Source organism: Myiozetetes cayanensis, unplaced genomic scaffold (assembly GCF_022539395.1).
Source record: "Myiozetetes cayanensis isolate MyiCay16 unplaced genomic scaffold, myiCay2020 scf274, whole genome shotgun sequence".
NCBI classification, from domain to species: domain Eukaryota; kingdom Metazoa; phylum Chordata; class Aves; order Passeriformes; family Tyrannidae; genus Myiozetetes; species Myiozetetes cayanensis.
The window spans coordinates 39,690-58,544 of NW_026087493.1; the positions used below are offsets into that span (position 1 = coordinate 39,690).

Sequence of the window (18,855 nt, forward strand, 5' to 3'; positions counted from 1 at the left end):
AAAGGGACAGGACCTCCCCCAAGGTACTGAGGATCCCCCAAAGGTACTGAGGACCCTCCCAGGGTCAGGGACCCCCCTGGGACGGACCCCCAAAGGTATCAGGGCATTGTGAGGACCCCGCAAAGGGAGAGACCCCCCAAAAAGGTACTGGGGACCCCCTGGGACCCCCCAAAGGTACTAGGGATCCCCCAAGGTGACTGGGAGCCCCCAGAGGCAGGGACCCCCTGGGACCCCCCAAAAGTATCAGGGCATTGTGGGGACCCCCGAAGAAAGGGAGAACCCCTCCAAAGGTACTGGAGACCCACCTGGGATCCCCCCAAAGGTACTGGGGATCCCCCAAGGGCAGGGACCCCCTGGGACCCCCCAGGGTACTGGGGACCCTCCAAGGGCAGAGACCCACCGAGACCCCCAAGGTACTGGGGACCCCCAAGGGCAGGGACCCCCAAAGGTATCAGGGCATTTTGGGGACCCCCGAAAGGAGAACCCCCCAAAGGTACTGAGGACCCCCAAAGGTACTGGGGACCCCCAAGAGGCAGGACCCCCAAAGGTATCAGGGCATTTGGGACCCCCGAGCACAAGGACCCCCATAAAGGAAGGACACCCCACACCCCTCCCCCGCACAGGTTCTGGGGTCTCCCAAAGGGCCCAACCCCTCCCCCTTCAGCCCCAGAGCCCCCCCAGGGACGCCCCCAAAGGCCAGAACCCCCCCGGGACCCCCTTTTGTGTCCCCCCCAATTAAAGCCCCTCGTTCTGCTCCGGCCTCGCTTTTTGGGGAGGCTCGGGGGCGTGGCTTGGGGAGGGGGCGTGGTTTGGTCTAGACCACGCCCTGAAACGGGTCTCAACCAATGGGATCGCAACGCGAGCCAGCCAATAGCAGCGCGGCTCCCGTTGCCAGGCAACGGGGGCGGGAACACGCCGGGACGCCGTCCTGGTGGCCCCGCCCTCCCCGTGCTAAACAACCAATAGAAATCGAGTTTTACTCTTCTGCGCCCGCCCTCGCGTTGACAGGCAGGGCGCTCAGCCAATAGTAGCGCAGCCCGCCTCAGGAGGAGAGGCGTCGCCCAGTCCCAGCACTAACCAATGATCGCCCGCCTTACACCCCGACCCCGCCCCCGCCGCCCAATCAGCGCCCCGGTTACAAAGCGCGGCTGAGCGGGAGCCCGGGCTGTGGGTGAGGAGGGGGGGGGAAGAAGGCGGGACCCGTTGAAGGCGGGGGGGGGCGAAGCGGATCGCGGCAACCAATGGGGAGCGGCGTTACATCGGCGGGCGGCGGGGCGGGCCAATGGGAGCGCGCGTTACGGCGCGGCGCGGGCCGCGGCCGTGAGGGGGGCGGTGGCGGCCATTTTGATCCCGTGAGGGGCCCGTGAGGGAGGGAGGGGAGGGGGCCGGCCATGGACCCCGGCGGCTGCGGGTGCAGGAGCTGCGGGACGAGCTGGGCCGCCGCGGGCTCGACACGCGCGGGCTGAAGGCGGAGCTGGCCGAGCGGCTGCAGGCGGCGCTGGACGGAGAGGGCGGCCGGAGAGGGGAGGCGGCGCCTGACGGGCGGTGTAAGGGGGTGAGGATGCCGGGGGGGCCGGGGGGGTTGGGGGGGACCCTCGGGGGTCGCGCCGATGGCGGGGGGTGAGGATCGCGCGGAGGGGGCGCGGAGGGCCGAGACCCCCGGGCTTGGCGGGGATGGGATCCCCCGTTACCCTCCGTGTCTGAGGGGCTGGGACCCCCCTCCTGAGGGCCCCAGGACCCCCGTTACCCTCCGTGTCTGAGGGGCTGGGACCCCTATCCCTGAGGGCCCTAGGACCCCCCGTTACCCTCCGTGTCTGAGGGGCTGGGACCCCCCTCCCTGAGGGGCCCCGGGACCCCCCGTTACCCTCCGTGTCTGAGGGGCTGGGACCCCCATCCCTGAGGGGCCTCGGGACCCCCCGTTACCCTCCGTGTCTGAGGGGCTGGGACCCCGTTACCCTCCGTGTCTGAGGGCTGGGACCCCCTCCTGAGGCCAGGACCCCGTTACCCTCCGTGTATGAGGGGCTGGGACCCCCCATCCCTGAGGGGCCTCGGGACCCCCCGTTACCCTCCGTGTATGAGGGGCTGGGACCCCCCGTTACCCTCCGTGTCTGAGGGGCTGGGACCCCCTTCCCTGAGGGCCTCAGGACCCCCGTTACTCTCCATGTCTGAGGGGCTGGGACCCCCCGTTACCCTCCGTGTCTGAGGGGCTGGGACGCCCCGCGACGCCCAACCCTGAGGGTCCTGGGACTCTCTCGGGTCTCCCTCCATCCCTGGGTTTCCTGGGACTCCCCATATCCCCCAGGATCCCCCATCCCTGAGGTTCCTGGGATCCCTTAGATCCCCCATCCCTGAGGATTCTGGGACTCCCCTTCATTTCCTACACTCCTGAGGGGGCTGGGACCCCCATTTCCCCTGGATCCCCCATCCCTGAAAGTCCCTGGGACCCCCTCGGGTCTCCCCCCATCCCTGAGGGTCCTGGGACCCCCCATTCCCCCCTGGATCCCCCATCCCTGAGGGTCGTGGGACCCCCATTCCCAAGGATCCCCAATCCCTGAGGGTCCCTGGGAGCTCCCCATTCCCAAGGATCCCCCATCCCTGAGGGTCCCTGGGATCCCCTCGGGTCTCCCCCCCATCCCTGGGGGTCCTGGGACCCCCCCATTCCCACAGATCCCCCATCCCTGAGCATCCTGGGACCCCCACATGTCCTCCCCCGTCCCTGAGACCCCCTGGGACCCCTCATTTCTCCACGTATCCCCCTTTCTCCTCCATTCCTGGGTGTCCTGGGACCCCCCCTTCCCCAGGATCTCCCATCCCTAAGGGTCCTGGGACCCCCCCTTCCCAAGGATCCCCCATCCCTGAGGGTCCTGGGACCCCCCATTCCCGCTGGATCCCCGATCCCTGAGACCCCCTGGGATCCCCCATTTCCCCATGTCCCCCCATTTCTCCTCCATCCCTGAGGGTCCTGGGACTCCTCCATGTCCCCACCCCATCCCTGAGGGTCCTGGGACCCCTTCATGGTCCCACCTCATCCCTGAGGCTCCTGGGACCCCCAATTCCTCCCTGTGTCCCCTCATGTCCCCCCCCCATCCCTGAGGGTCCTGGGACCCCTTCGTGTTCCCCCTCCATCCCTGAGGCTCCTGGGACCCCTTCATGTTCCCCCCCATCCCTGAGGGTCCTGGGACCCCCCCATGTCCTTCCTCATCCCTGAGATCCCCTGGGACCCCTTATTTTCCCCCTAATCCGGAGTGGGGGGGGATTAAAACCCCACATTTTGAGACCGTTCCTTGCCCAAATTCTCATTTTCTTCCCCCCTGATTTCCCAGACGGCCTCGACAACCACAACACGGACCCCCAGAGCCACCACCAGGACCTCCAGGGCCACCACCAGGACCCCCAGGGCCACTACCAGGACCTCCAGGGCCCCCCCCAGGGCTACGAGCAGGGGGGGCGAGACCCCGAGGCCGAGCCCGGCTACGAGAGGAGACCCCTGGAGCAGGAACCCCCCCTAGTGCTGCCCCCAGGTAGGGAAGGGGTGTTTGGGGGGGTCTTTGGAGGGGTCTCTGGGCAGGAACCCCCCCCCCTTGATGCTCCCAGTGGGGTTGGGGGGGGGTCTCTGGGATGTGTTTGGGGGATCTCTGAACAGGAACCCCCCCACCCTACCCCAGAGGTGCTTGGGGGGGTCTCTGAGGGGGTGATTGGGGGGTCTCTGAACAGGAACCCCCCTGTCCTGTCCCAGGGGGTCTCGGGGGGGTCGCTGGGTGGGGATCTCTGAACAGAAATCCTCCTATCCTGTCCCAGGAGGTCTCGGGGGGCTCTCTGGGAGGGTTTCTGAACAGGAACCCCCCTATCCTCTCCCAGGGGGTCTCGGGGGGTCTCTGGGAGGGTCTCTGAACAGGAATCCCCTGTCCTGCCCCAGGGGGTCACAGGGGTGTCTGGGGGTGTGATTTGGGGGTCTCTGAATAGGAGCCCCCCCATCCTGCCCCAAATGGTCTCTGGAGGGGTCTCTCAACAAGAACCCCCCCGTCCTGCCCCAGGGGGACTCAGGTGGTCTCTGGGGGGGGTCTCTCAACAAGAACCCCCCCATCCTTGCCCCAGGGGGGCTCAGGGTGGTTTCTGGGGGGGGTCTCTCAACAAGAACCCCCCCATCCTTGCCCCAGGTGGGCTCAGGGTGGTCTCTGGGGGTGGTCTCTCAACAAGACCCCCCTGTCCTGCCCTGGGGTGCTTGGGGGGTCTCTGGGTGGGGGTCTCCAGCCCCTCTCTCACCATTCCCCCTCCTCTCTCCACCCCCCCAGAGATGAAGCTGCCGGAGCGAAGGCCGACGACCCCCACGCCCCCTGCCCCGTCCCCCACCTACAGCGCCCCCCTTCACCTCCCCCGCCCCCCACCTTCACCGCTCCCCCCGGCCGGTTGCAGGCTCCCCTCCCCACCGGCTACCCGGCCCCCCCACCTACAGCGCTCCCTCCCCAAATTACAGCGCCCCTCCCCCACCTACAGCGCCCTCCCCCAAACTACGGCGCCCTCCCCCAAGCTACGGCCTCCCCCAGCTACAGCTCCCCCAGCTACAGCGCCCCTCCCCACCTTCAGCGCCCCGGGCCCCCTACAGCACCCCGGGGCGGCCGGGCCCAGACCCCTCCCGGCCCCCAGCCCCGCAAGAGACCCTACGAGGCCGCGGGGAGGGGCTACTACGAGCACCGCGAGGACAAGAGGTGAGCCCCTGACCCCCAGCACGATTTGGAGGGCTGACCCCCCAGCACGATTTGGGGGCTGACACCCCAGCATGATTTGGGGGCTGGGCCTGATCCTCCCCCAGCACGATTTGGGGGGGCTGACCCCCCCCAGCACGATTTGGGGGGGCTGAGCCAGTGACCCCCTCCCGGCACAATTTGGGGGGGCTGAGCCACTGACCCCCAGCACGATTTGGGGAGGCTGAGCCCCTGATCCCCCAGCACGATTTGGGGCTGAGCCAGCCCCCCTCCAGCACAATTTGGGGGCTGACCCCCAGCACATTGGGGGTTGAGCTGCTGACCCCCATGGCACGATTTGGGGGGGCTGAGCCACTGACCCCCCCCCAGCACAATTTGGGGGGGCTGACCCCCGATTTGGGGGGCTGACACGCCCCACCTGGTTTGGGTTCTGACAGCCCCCAGTTTGGGGTTCTGATTCCCTTCTAACTGGAGGGGTCTGACACCCTCAGTTTGGGTTCTGACACCCCCAGTTTGGAATTCTGATCCCTCCGATTGGGGGTTCTGTCACCTTCCAGTTTGGGGTTCTGACCCCCCCCACTTTGGGATTCTGGGCCCCCCCACCCCGCCAGTTTGGGGCTCTGACCCCTCCCCCAATTTGGGGCTCTGATCCCCCCAAGTTTGGGTTCTGACCCCACCCAGTTTGGGATTCTGACCCCTCCCCCCCAATTTGGCGCTCTGACCTCCCCCAATTTGGCCTCTGAGCCCCCCAAGTTTGAGATTCTGACCCCCCCAGTTTGGTCTCTGACACTTCCCAATTTCGGACTCTGACTCTCCCAGTTTGGTCTCTGACATCCCCCACTTTGATGCTCTGACCCCCATTTTGTGCCCTGACCCCCCAAATTCAGTCTCTGCCCCCCCAGATTCATTCCTTACCCCCCTAAATTCAGTCTCTGCCCCCCCACTTCACTCCCTGCCCCCTAAATTCAGTCCCTGCCCCCCAGTTGGGTCCCTGCCCCTCAAATTCAGTCCCTGCCCCCAAATTCATGCTTTGACCTCCCAAATTCAGTCCCTGCCCCCAAATTCAGTCCCTGCCCCCAGTTGGGTCCCTGCCCCCTCAAATTCAGTCCCTGCCCCCAAATTCAGTCCCTGCCCCCCAGTTGGGTCCCTGCCCCCCAAATTCAGTCCCTGCCCCCAGTTGGGTCCCTACCCCCAAATTCAGTCCCTCCCCCCCAGTGGGGTCCCTGCCCCCCCAGCTGAGTCTGTGCCCCCCCAGGGGCCGTTCCCCACAGCCCCCGGCCGAGGAGGAGGAGGAGGATTTCGATGACTCCCTGGTGGCCGTGGACACCTGTGAGTGTTTGTCACCTCCCCGTGTCACCTGTCACCCCCTGTGTCACCTGTGAGTGCCTGTGACCCCCCTGTGTCCCCTGGGACCCCCCCGTGTCACCTGTGAGTACCTGTCCCATGTCACCTGTGACCCCCTCGTGGCCCCTGGGACTGCCCTGGTATCACCTGTCACCCCCCCTGTCACACCCCTGACGTCACTTGTCACCCCCCTTGGTGTTATGTGTCACCCCCCTCCCCCCGTCCTTGTCGTCTGTGACCCCCTCGATGTTCCCTGTTCCCCCCTGGTGTCCTCTGTGTCCCCCTGTGACCCTGCTGTGCTGTGTGTCTCCAGACAACAGTGCTCCCCAGGTGTTCCCTGTCCCCCCCAGTGTCCCCTGTCCCCCCCAGGTGTCCTAGGTGACCCCTGTGTACTGTGTGTCCCCAGACAACTGTGACCCCCAGTGTCCCCTGTGCCCCCCAGGTGTCCCCTGGGTGACCCCTGTGCGCTGTGTGTCCCCAGACAACTGTTCCCCCAGGTGTCCCCTGTCCCTCCCAGGTGTCCCCTGTCCCCCCAGGTGTCCCCTGGGTGACCCCTGTGCGCTGTGTGTCCCCAGACAACTGTTCCCCCAGGTGTCCCCTGTGCCCCCCCAGGTGTCCCCTGTCCCCCCAGGTGTCCCCTGTGCCCCCAGGTGTCCCCCAGGTGTCCCCTGTCCCCCAGGTGTCCGCTGTTCCCCCAGGTGTCCCCAGTCCCCAGGTGTCCCTGGCCCCTGTAGCTATGTGTCCCCGACAGTGCTGTCCCCAGGTGTCCCCTGTCCCCCAGGTGTCCCCTGTGTCCCCTGGGTGACCCCCTGTGCCCTGTGTGTCCCCAGACAACTGTTCCCCCAGGTGTCCCCTGTGTCCCCCCAGGTGTCCCCTGTGCCCCCCAGGTGTCCCCTGGGTGACCCCTGTGCGCTGTGTGTCCCCAGACAACTGTTCCCCCAGGTGTCCCCTGTGCTCCCCAGGTGTCCCCTGTGCCCCCCAGGTGTCCCCTGGGTGACCCCTGTGCACTGTGTGTCCCCAGACAACTGTGCCCCCAGGTGTCCCCTGTCCCTCCCAGGTGTCCCCTGTCCCTCCCAGGTGTTCCCTGTCCCCCCAGGTGTCCCCTGTCCCCCCGGTGTCCCCTGGGTGACCCCTGTGCGCTGTGTGTCCCCAGACAACTGTGACCTGCACTTCAAGGTGGCGCGGGACCGGTACAGCGGCTACCCCCTGACCATCGAGGGCTTCGCCTACCTCTGGTCCGGGGCCAGGGCCACCTACGGGGCACGGCAGGGACGTGTGTGCTTTGAGATGAAGGTGAGAGGGGACAGGCAGGGGACACAGGGACAGGGGACACAGGGACAGGGGACACAGACAGGGCCACCTACGGGGCACGCCAGGGACGCGTCTGCTTCGAGATGAAGGTGAGGGGACACAGGGACACGGACACAGGGGACACAGGGACAGGGGACACAGGGACAGGGGACACAGACAGGGCCACCTACGGGGCACGGCAGGGACGCGTCTGCTTCGAGATGAAGGTGAGAGGGGGACAGGGGACACAGGGGACACACACGGGGACAGGGGACACTGACACAGGGGACACAGGGACAGGGGACACTGACAGGGCCACCTACGGGGCACGGCAGGGACGCGTCTGCTTCGAGATGAAGGTGGGAGGGGACACAGGGGACACTGACACAGGGGACACAGGGACAGGGGACACCTGCGGGGCACGGCAGGGACGCGTCTGCTTCGAGATGAAGGTGAGAGGCGGACACGGACACAGACAGGGACGGGACACAGGGGACACTGACACAGGGGACACAGGGGACACAGACAGGGGACACACAGAGGACCACCTACGGGGCACAGCAGGGACGCGTCTGCTTCGAGATGAAGGTGAGAGGAGACACAGGGGACACACACAGGGGACACTGACACAGGGGACACAGACACAGGGTACACTGACACAGGAGACACAGGGACAGGGGACACAGGGACAGGGGACACAGACATAGGGGACACTGACAGGGCCACCTACGGGGCACGGCAGGGACAGGTCTGCTTTGAGATGAAGGTGAGAGGAGACACAGGGGACATTGATACAGGGGACACAGACAGGGGACACACACAGGGCCACCTACGGGGCACGCCAGGGATGGGTCTGCTTCGAGATGAAGGTGAGAGGGGACAGGGACAGGGGACACTGACACAGGGGAGACTGACAGGGACAGGGGACACAGGGACACCTAGAGGGCTCGCCAGGGACGGGTCTGCTTCGAGATGAAGGTGAGGGGACACACAGGGGACACAGACAAGGACAGGGGACACTGACACAGGGGACACTGACACAGGGGACACAGAGGACACAGGGCTACCTACGTGGCATGGCAGGGAGGTGTCTGCTTCGAGATGAAGGTGAGAGGGGACACAGGGGACACAGACAAGGACAGGGGACACTGACAGGGACAGGGACACAGACGGGACAGATCCTGGTGACTTTGTTGTGTCCTGGTGACAGTGGCAGGTCATGGTGACAGGTGGTGGTTTTTGGTGCCAGATCCCACTGAGAGGTGACAGGGGACAGTGACACGTGACAGGTGTTGGTGACAGGTCCCAGTGACAGTGATGGGTCTCAGTAACAATGACAGGTCTCAGTAACAGTGACAGGTCTCAGTAACAATGACAGGTCTCAGTGACAGTGACAGGTCCAGGACATTGGGTCTCAGTGACAGTGACGGTACAGTGACAGTGACAGGTCTCAGTAACAGTGACGGGTCTAGTGACAATGACAGGTCTCAGTGACAGTGACAGGTCTCAGTGACAGTGATGGGTCTCAGTGACAGTGACGGGTATCAGTGACAGTGACAGGTTTCAGTGACAGTGACGGGTCTCAGTGACAATGATGGGTCTCAGTGACAGTGACGGGTCCCAGTGACAGTGATGGGTTTCAGTGACAATGACAGGTTTTAGTGATAGTGATGGGGCTCAGTAACAATGATAGGTCTTGGTGACAGGCCTTAGTGACAGTGATGGGTCTCAGTAACAGTGACAGGTCTCAGTGACAGTGAGGGGTCTCAGTGACAATGACGGGTCACAGTGACAATGACAGGTCTCAGTGACAGTCAGGGGTCCCAGTGACAGCTGACAGGTTCTGGTGACAGTGATGGGTCACAGTGACAATGACGGGTCTCAGTCAGGGGTCCCAGTAACAGCTGACAGGTTCTGGTGACAGCAATGGGTCACAGTGACAATAACAGGTCTCAGTGACAGTCAGGGGTCCCAGTGACAGCTGACAGGTTCTGGTGACAGTGGTGGGTCACAGTGACAATAACGGGTCCCAGTGACAATAACGGGTCCCAGTGGCAGGTTCTGGTGACAGCGATGGGTCACAGTGACAGTAACGGGTCATAGTGACAGTCAGGGGTCCCAGTGACAGCTGACAGGTTCTGGTGACAGTGGTGGGTCACAGTGACAGTGACGGGTCACAGTGACAGTTGACAGGTTCTGGTGACAGCGATGGGTCTCAGTGACAGTGAGGGGTCCCAGTGACAGCTGACAGGTTCTGGTGACAGTGGTGGGTCACAGTGACAATAATAGGTCCCAGTGACAGGTTCTGGTGACAGTGATGGGTCACAGTGACAATAATAGGTCCCAGTGACAGGTTCTGGTGACAGTGATGGGTCACAGTGACAGTTAGGGGTCCCAGTGACAGCTGACAGGTTTGGTGACAGCGGTGGGTCCCAGTGACAATAACCCCATGCCCCCCGTGCAGGTGAACGAGGAGATCTCGGTGAAGCACCTGCCCTCGTCGGAGCCCGACCCGCACGTCGTGCGCGTGGGGTGGTCCCTGGACTCCTGCAGCACCCAGCTGGGTAAGGGGGGGCTCCTGCAGCACCCAACTGGGTAAGAGGGGGTTCTGGGGTGGTCCCTGGACTCCTGCAGCACCCAGCTGGGTAAGGGGGGGTCCCTGCAGCACCCAGCTGGGTAAGGGGGGCTCCTGCAGCACCCAGCTGGGTAAGGGGGGGTTCTGGGGGGGTCCCTGAGCACCCAGCTGGGTAAGGGGGGCTCCTGCAGCACCCAGCTGGGTAAGGGGGGGTTCTGAGGGGGTCCCTGGACTCCTGCAGCACCCAGCTGGGTAAGAGGGGGGCTCTTGCAGCACTCAGCTGGGTAAGGGGTTCTGGGGTCCCTGGACTCCTGCAGCACCCAGCTGGGTAAGGGGGGGTTCTGGGGGGTCCCTGGACTCCTGAGCACCCAGCTGGGTAAGGGGGGCTCCTGCAGCACCCAGCTGGGTAAGGGGGGGTTCCTGCAGCACCCAGCTGGGTAAGGGGGGCTCCTGCAGCACCCAGCTGGGTAAGGGGGGTTCTGGGGGGGCTCCAGCCCATGGCAGTGTGTACCCCCCAGGAGAGGAGCCCTTCTCCTACGGCTACGGCGGCACCGGCAAGAAATCGACCAACTGCAAGTTCGAGAGCTACGGGGAGCCCTTCGCTGAGAACGACGTCATCGCCTGCCTGGCGGTGGGTGGGGGAAAGGGGGGCCCTGGGACCCCTTTATGGACCCCCTGCATGGCCTGGGGGGTGCTGGGACACATCCTGGGGGACCTGTGGGGTGCTGGGACACATCCTGGTTGTCCTGTGGGGTGCTGGGACCTGTCCTGGGTGTCCTGGGGGGCTCTGGGACCTGTCCTGGGGTGTCCTGGGGGGCTCTGGGATCTGTCCTGGGTGTGCTGGGGGGCTCTGGGACCGGTCCTGGGTGTCCTGTGGGGCTCTGGGACCGGTCCTGGGTGTCCTGTGGGGCACTGGCATCTGTCCTGGGTGTCCTGGGGGGTGCTGGGATCTGTCCTGGGGGGTGCTGGGACACATCCTGGGTGTCCTGGGGGTACTGGGACCCGTCCTGGGGGGCTCTGGGACACATCCTGGGTGTCCTGGGGGGGCTCTGGGACCCGTCCTGGGTGTCCTGGGGGGCTCTGGGACCCGTCCTGGGTGTCCTGTGGGGTACTGGGATCTGTCCTGGGTGTCCTGGGGGGGCTCTGGGACCTGTTCTGGGTGTCCTGGGGGGCTCTGGGATCCATCCTGGGTGTCCTGTGGGGTACTGGGATCTGTCCTGGGTGTCCTGGGGGGCTCTGGGACCTGTTCTGGGTGTCCTGCAGGGGGACCCCTCCTGGGGGACGTTCTGGAGCTCCGTTGTGTCCTTTAGAGTCCCTGTCCCTGTGCCCCATCCTGTCCCTCTCCCACTGTCCCTGTGCCCCATCCTGTCCCCCTCCCACTGTCCCTGTGCCCCATCCCGTCCCCCTCCCACTGTCCCTGTCCCCCTCCCACTGTCCCTGTCCCCCTCCCACTGTCCCTGTGCCCCATCCTGTCCCCTCCCACTGTCCCTGTCCCTCCCACTGTCCCTGTGCCCCATCCTGTCCCCCTCCCCTGTCCCTGTGCCCCATCCTGTCCCCTCCCACTGTCCCTGTGCCCCATCCTGTCCCCCTCCCACTGTCCCTGTCTCCCTCCCACTGTCCCTGTGCCCCATCCTGTCCCACTGTCCCCATGCCCTGTTGTCCCCAGGGGGATGGTCTGATGGTGTCCCCACTGTCCCCCTGCCCTGCTGTCCCCAGGGGGATGGTCTGATGGTGTCCCCACTGTCCCCATGCCCTGCTGTCCCCACAGTGGGTGATGGCTGATGGTGTCCCCGCTGTCCCTGTGCCCCATCCTGTCCCACTGTCCCCGTCCCTGCTGTCCCCGGGGGGTGGATGTCTGATGTTGTTCCCCCTGTCCCCACGGTGGATGTGACATTGTCCCCCCTGTCCCCATGGGGTGGATCTGTCCCTGTTCCCCTGTCCCCACGGTGGATGTGACATTGTCCCCCTGTCCCTGTCCCCCCTGTCCCCACGGTGGATGTGACATTGTCCCCCTGTCCCTGTCCCCCCTGTCCCCACGGTGGATGTGACATTGTCCCCCTGTCCCTGTCCCCTCTGTCCCCACGGTGGATGTGACATTGTCCCCCTGTCCCTGTCCCCCCTGTCCCCACGGTGGATGTGACATTGTCCCCCTGTCCCTGTCCCCTCTGTCCCCACGGTGGATGTGACGTTGTCCCCCCTGTCCCCATGGTGGATGTGACATTGTCCCCCTGTCCCCATGGGGTGGATCTGATGTTGTTCCCCTGTCCCCACGGTGGATGTGACATTGTCCCCCTGTCCCCATGGGGTGGATCTGATGTTGTTCCCCTGTCCCCACGGTGGATGTGACGTTGTCCCCCTGTCCCCATGGTGGATGTGACGTTGTCCCCTGCTATCCCCACGGTGGATGTGACGTTGTCCCCCTGTCCCTGTCCCCCCTGTCCCCACGGTGGACGTGACGTTGTCCCCCTGTCCCCACGGTGGATGTGACGTCCCCACGGTGGATGTGACGTTGTCCCCTCTGTCCCTGTCCCCATGGTGGATGTGACGTTGTCCCCCTGTCCCTGTCCCCCTTGTCCCCACGGTGGACGTGACGTTGTCCCCACGGTGGATGTGACATTGTCCCCCCTGTCCCCACGGTGGACGTGACGTTGTCCCCACGGTGGATGTGACATTGTTCCCCTGTCCCCACGGTGGATGTGACGTTGTCCCCACGGTGGATGTGACATTGTCCCCGCTGTCCCCACGGTGGACGTGACGTTGTCCCCCCGTCCCCGGCAGGACTTCGAGTGCGGGGAGGAGGTGGAGCTGTCGTTCCTCAAGAACGGCCAGTGGCTGGGGGTGGCCTTCAGGGTGCCCAAGGAGGCCCTGGGGGGCCGGGCCCTGTTCCCCCACGTGCTGGTGAAGAACTGCGCCGTGGAGTTCAACTTCGGGCAGCGCCAGGAGCCCTTCTGTGCCCTGCCCCCTGGCTTCACCCCCATCCAGCACCTGCCCCTGGGGCAGCGCCTGCGGGGCACGCTGGGCCCCAAGAGCAAGGCTGAGTGTGAGGTGAGGGATTGGGGGGATTTGGGGGGGTTTGGGGTGACCCTGTGCCCTCCCCCCTGGCTTCACCCCCATCCAGCACCTGCCCCTGGGGCAGCGCCTGCGGGGCACCCTGGGCCCCAAGAGCAAGGCTGAGTGTGAGGTGAGGGATTGGGGGGATTTGGGGGGGTTTGGGGTCACCCTGTGCCCTCCCCCCTGGCTTCACCCCCATCCAGCACCTGCCCCTGGGGCAGCGCCTGCGGGGCACCCTGGGCCCCAAGAGCAAGGCTGAGTGTGAGGTGAGGGCTTTGGGGGAAAACTGGGGGGATTTGGGGTCACCCTGGGGCTGGGGGGACACCCTGGGGTCACCCTGGGCCCCAAGAGCAAGGCTGAGTGTGAGGTGAGGGATGTGGGGGGGCTTTGGGGAGGATTTGGGGGCTCTGGGGTCACCCTGGTCCCCAAGAGCAAGGCTGAGTGTGAGGTGAGGGCTTTGGGGGGATTTGGGGTCACCCTGGGGCTGGGGGGACATCCTGGGGTCACCCTGGGCCCCAAGAGCAAGGTTGAGTGTGAGGTGAGGGGTTTGGGGTCACCCTGGGGCCCAAGAGCAAGGCTGAGTGTGAGGTGAGGGGTTTGGGGGTGGTTTGGGATTTGGGGTCGCCCTGGGGCCCAAGAGCAGTGACACAGTGATGGTGACACTGGGGAGTGCAGGGTGATCAGTGACACATGTCCTCTGTCCCCTGTCCCCAGATCCTGATGATGGTGGGGTGACACAGGCACAGCTGTGACCCCAAGGAGTGCAGGGTGATCAGTGACGAGTGTGCGGGGGGCCCTGAGGTCCTCTGAGGGTCATCCTGGGCCCTAAGAGCAAGGCTGAGTGTGAGGTGAGAGGTGTGGGGGTCTTTGAGGAGCTTTGGGGTCACCCTGTGCCCTCCCCCCTGGCTTCACCCCCATCCAGCACCTGCCCCTGGGGCAGCCCTGGGGCACCCTGTGCCCCAGATCATGATGGCTGGTGGTGAGGTGCAGGGACAGCTGTGATGGGGCTTGGAGGTGGATCTGGGTCACCTGGGTCCCAATGAGCAGTGACACAGTGATGGTGACACTGGGGGGTACAGGGTGTCCCAGTGACACATGTCCTCTGTCCCCAATGTCCCCAGATCCTGATGATGGTGGGGTGACACAGGGACAGCTGTGACCCCAAGGGGTGCACTGGGGTCGCAGTACAGTGACATGCCTGTCCCCTGTCCCCAGATCCTGATGATGGTGGGGTGACACAGGGACAGCTGTGACCCCAAGGAGTGCAGGGTGATCAGTGACAGTGTCCCCTGTGTCCCCAATGTCCCTAATGTCCCCAGATCCTGATGATGGTGGGGTGACACAGGGACAGCTGTAACACTGAGGGTGCTCTGGTCTGTCCCAGTGAGTGTCACATGTCCCCAATGTCCCCTGTGTCCCCAATGTCCCCAGATCCTGATGATGGTGGGGTGACACAGGGACAGCTGTGACACTGAGGGGTGCAGGGTGATCAGTGTCACATGTCCCCAATGTCCCCAGATCCTGATGATGGTGGGGTGACACGGGGACAGCTGTGATGCTAAGGGTGCCCTGGGGGGTCCCAGTGACAGTGTCACATGTCCCCAATGTCCCCTGTCCCCAGATCCTGATGATGGTGGGGTGACACAGGGACAGCTGTGACACTGAGGGGTGCAGGGTGATCAGTGTCACATGTCCCCAATGTCCCCAGATCCTGATGATGGTGGGGTGACACAGGGACAGCTATGACCCCAAGGAGTGCAGGGTGATCAGTGACAGTGTCCCCTGTGTCCCCAGTGTCCCCTGTCCCCAGATCCTGATGATGGTGGGGTGACACAGGGACAGCTGTGACACTGAGGGGTGCAGGGTGATCAGTGTCACATGTCCCCAATGTCCCCTGTCCCCAGATGCTGATGATGGTGGGGTGGCACAGGGACAGCTGTGACACTGAGGGTGCCTGGGCTGTTCCAGTGAGTGTCACATGTCCCTTGTCCCCAGATCCTGATGATGGTGGGGTGACACAGGGACAGCTGTGACACTGAGGTGCCCTGGGCTGTTCCAGTGACAGTGTCACATGTCCCCTGTCCCCAGATCCTGATGATGGTGGGGTGACACAGGGACAGCTGTGACCCCAAGGAGTGCAGGGTGATCAGTGACAGTGTCACATGTCCCCTGTGTCCCCAGATCCTGATGATGGTGGGGTGGCACAGGGACAGCTGTGACACTGAGGGTGCCCTGGGCTGTCCCAATGACAGTGTCACATGTCCCCAATGTCCCCAGATCCTGATGATGGTGGGCCTCCCTGCCGCGGGCAAGACGACGTGGGCCGTCAAACACGCGGCCGCCAACCCGTCCAAGAAGTACAACATCCTGGGCACCAACGCTATCATGGACAAGATGAGGGTACGGCCGCCCCCCTGGGGGTCCCCGAGGTGTCCCCAGGCCCGGCTGAACCCCCCTCACGTCCCCCCTGTCCCCCCAAAGGTGATGGGGCTGCGGCGGCAGCGAAACTACGCGGGCAGGTGGGACGTGCTGATCCAGCAGGCGACGCAGTGCCTGAACCGCCTGATCCAGATCGCAGCGCGCAAACGCCGCAACTACATCCTCGACCAGGTGAGTGGGGGGCTTTGGGGACATCCTGGGGGCTCTGGGGGGCTTTGGGGGCATGTCAGGGTCATCAGGACCACGCAGTGCCTGAACCGCCTGATCCAGATCGCAGCGCGCAAACGCCGCAACTACATCCTCGACCAGGTGGGTGGGGGCTCTGGGGGCTCTGGGACATGGGGCTTGGGGTGTCAGGTGAGAGCTGAACCTGATCCAGATCAGCAAAACGCCCCACATCCTCGACCAGGTGGGTGGGGGCTTTGGGGGCTCTGGGGCCTGGGGCATCCTGGTTCTGGGGGCTTTGGGGGCATCCGGGGGTGTCAGAGGCACTGGGGTGCCAGTGAGCCGTGCCTGAACACCTGATCCAGATCGCATGCGCGAAAGCGCCGCAACTACATCCTCGACCAGGTGGGTGGGGGCTTTGGGGGCTCTGGGGGGCTCTGGGGCTTGGGACGTCCCGCAGTGCCTGAAACGTGTCAGGTCAGCAGCGCTAAGCCGAACCATCCTGACCAGGTCGCAGCGGAGTGGGGCTTTGGGGGCTCTAGGGACATCCTGGGGACCCTGGGGGGCTCTGGGGGCTCTGGGGTGTCAGGGTCAGCAGTGCCTGAACCACCTGATCCAGATCGCAGCGCGCAAACGCCGCAACTACATCCTCGACCAGGTGGGTGGGGGGCTTGGGGGCTTGGGGGCTCTGGGGACATCCTGGGGGCTTTGGGGACATCCTGGGGGCGTCTGGGGCTCTGGGGGTGTCAGGGTCAGCAGTGCCTGGACCACCTGATCCAGATCGCAGCACCAGGTGGGTGGGGGCTGGGACATCCAGGGGGCTCTGGGGGGCTTTGGGGACATCCTAGGGGCTCTGGGGACATCCTGGGGGGCTTTGGGGGGGTGTCAGGGTGAGCAGTGCCTGAACCGCCTGATCCAGATCGCAGCGCGCAAACGCCGCAACTACATCCTCGACCAGGTGGGTGAGGGGCTTTGGGGGGCTCTGGGGGGCTCTGGGGACATCCTGGGGGGCTCTGGGGGCTGTCAGGGTCAGCAGGCCATGTAGGGCCTGAACCAACTCATCCGGATCGTAGCCAGGAAATGCCGCAACTACACCCTCGACCAGGTGGGGAGGGGACTCTGAGGGGCTTTGGGGGCATCCTGGGGGCACTGGGGGCACTTGTGGGACAGCCTCCACTGCCTTCCCAGTCTCTGCTCCTCATCCTGGACATGTCCCAGTGTCCCTGTCCCCCATCCTGGACCTCCCCATGTCTCTGCCCCTCATCCTGGACATGTCCCGGTGTCCCTGTCCCCCATCCTGGACATCTCCCATATCCCTGTCCCCAATCCTGGACATCTCCCATATCCCTGTCCCCCATCCTGGACTTCCCCCATATCCCTGTCCCCCATCCTGGACTTCCCCCATGTCCCTGTCCCCCATCCTGGACTTCCCCCATGTCCCTGTCCCCCATCCTGGACTTCCCCCATATCCCTGTCCCCCATCCTGGACTTCTCCCATGTCCCTGTCCCCCATCCTGGACCTCCCCATGTCCCTGTCCCCCATCCTGGACCTCCCCATGTCCCTGTCCTCCATCCTGGACATCTCCCATATCCCTGTCCCCAATCCTGGACATCTCCCATGTCCCTATTCCCCATCCTGGACTTCTTCCAATGTCCCTGTCCCCCATCGTGGACATCTCCCATGTCCCTGTCCCCCATCCTGGACATCTCCCATGTCCCTGTCCCCCATCCTGGACATCTCCCATGTCCCTGTCCCCAATCCTGGACATCTCCCATATCCCTATTCCCCATCCTGGACTTCTTCCAATGTCCCTGTCCCCCATCGTGGACATCTCCCATATCCCTGTCCCCCATCGTGGACATCTCCCATATCCCTGTCCCCCATCCTGGACATCTCCCATGTCCCTGTCCCTCATCCTGGACATGTCCCAGTGTCCTTGTCCCCAATCCTGGACTTCCCCCATGTCCCTGTTCCCTATCCTGGACCTCCCCATGTCCCTGTCCCCCATCCTGGACATGTCCCATGTCCCTGTCCCCCATCCTGGACTTCCCCCATGTCCCTGTCCCCCATCCTGGACTTCCCCCACATCCCTGTCCCCCATCCTGGACATCTCCTATGTCCCTGTCCCCCATCCTGGACATCTCCTATGTCCCTGTCCCTCATCCTGGACATCTCCCATATCCCTGTCCCTCATCCTGGACCTCCCCCATATCCCTGTCCCCCATCCTGGACATCTCCCATATCCCTGTCCCCCATCCTGGACATCTCCCATGTCCCTGTCCCCCATCCTGGACATCCCCCATGTCCCTGTCCCCCATCCTGGACATCTCCCATGTCCCTGTCCCCCATCCTGGATGTGTCCCTGTCCCCCAGTCCTGCCCCTCCCCAGGAAACCCCTCCCTAAACACCACTTTTAACCCATTTCCCCCCTTTTTTCCCCCAAATCCCCGCCCAGACCAACGTGTACGGCTCCGCCCAGCGCCGAAAAATGCGTCCCTTCGAGGGCTTCCAGCGCAAGGCCATCGTCATCTGCCCCACCGACCAGGAGCTGCGGCAGCGCACGGTGCGCAGAACCGACGAGGAGGGCAAGGACGTGCCTGACCACGCCGTGCTCGAGATGAAAGGTGGGGAAAACGTGGGAATTTGGGGGAAAAACACCGGGATTCTGGGCAAAAACACCCAGATTTGGGGTGAAAAACACCAGGATTTGGGGTGGGAATGGAGGACTGGGGGGGATCTGCCCCATGTGCACCCACGAGGAGGGCAAGGACGTGCCCGACCACGCCGTACTCGAGATGAAAGGTGGGGAAAAATGGGAATTCTGGGGGAATTCTGGGCAAAAACACCCGGATTTGGGGTGAAAAACCCCGGGATTGGGGGTGGGAATGGAGGACTGGGGGGGATCTGCCCCATGGGCACTGATGGGGAGGGCAAGGATGTGCCCGACCACACCGTGCTCGAGATGAAAGGTGGGGAAAAATGGGAATTCTGGGGAAAAACACCGGGATTTGAGGCAAAAACCCCGGGATGTGGGGTGAAAAACCAGGATTTGGGGTGGGAATGGAGGACTGGGGGGGATCTGCACCCACGAGGAGGGCAAGGACGTGCCCGACCACGCCATGCAGGAGATGAAAGGTGGGGAAAAATGGGAATTTGGGGTGAAAAACACGGAATTCTGGGGAAAAACACCCAGATTTGGGGTGAAAAACACCAGGATTGGGGGTGGGAATGGAGCATTGGGGGGGATCTGCCCCATGTGGCACCCACCGAGGAGGGCAAGGACGTGC

General features: G+C 64.3%; 1 protein-coding gene across 1 annotated transcript; it reads left to right on the forward strand.

Annotated features, from left to right (window-relative positions):
- Positions 1-845: 845 nt before the first annotated feature.
- HNRNPUL1 (heterogeneous nuclear ribonucleoprotein U like 1) lies at positions 846-18,622 on the forward strand (the record flags this gene model as incomplete). The annotated part of the gene is made up of 14 exons (XM_050322155.1): positions 846-895; positions 1,369-1,547; positions 3,324-3,521; positions 4,293-4,406; positions 4,529-4,706; positions 5,959-6,032; positions 7,201-7,340; positions 9,802-9,901; positions 10,431-10,543; positions 12,691-12,957; positions 15,241-15,363; positions 15,445-15,573; positions 18,024-18,192; positions 18,538-18,622. Coding segments are annotated over exons 1-14 (1,919 nt in total), but the record flags the coding sequence as incomplete, so codon positions are not given.
- Positions 18,623-18,855: the final 233 nt, after the last annotated feature.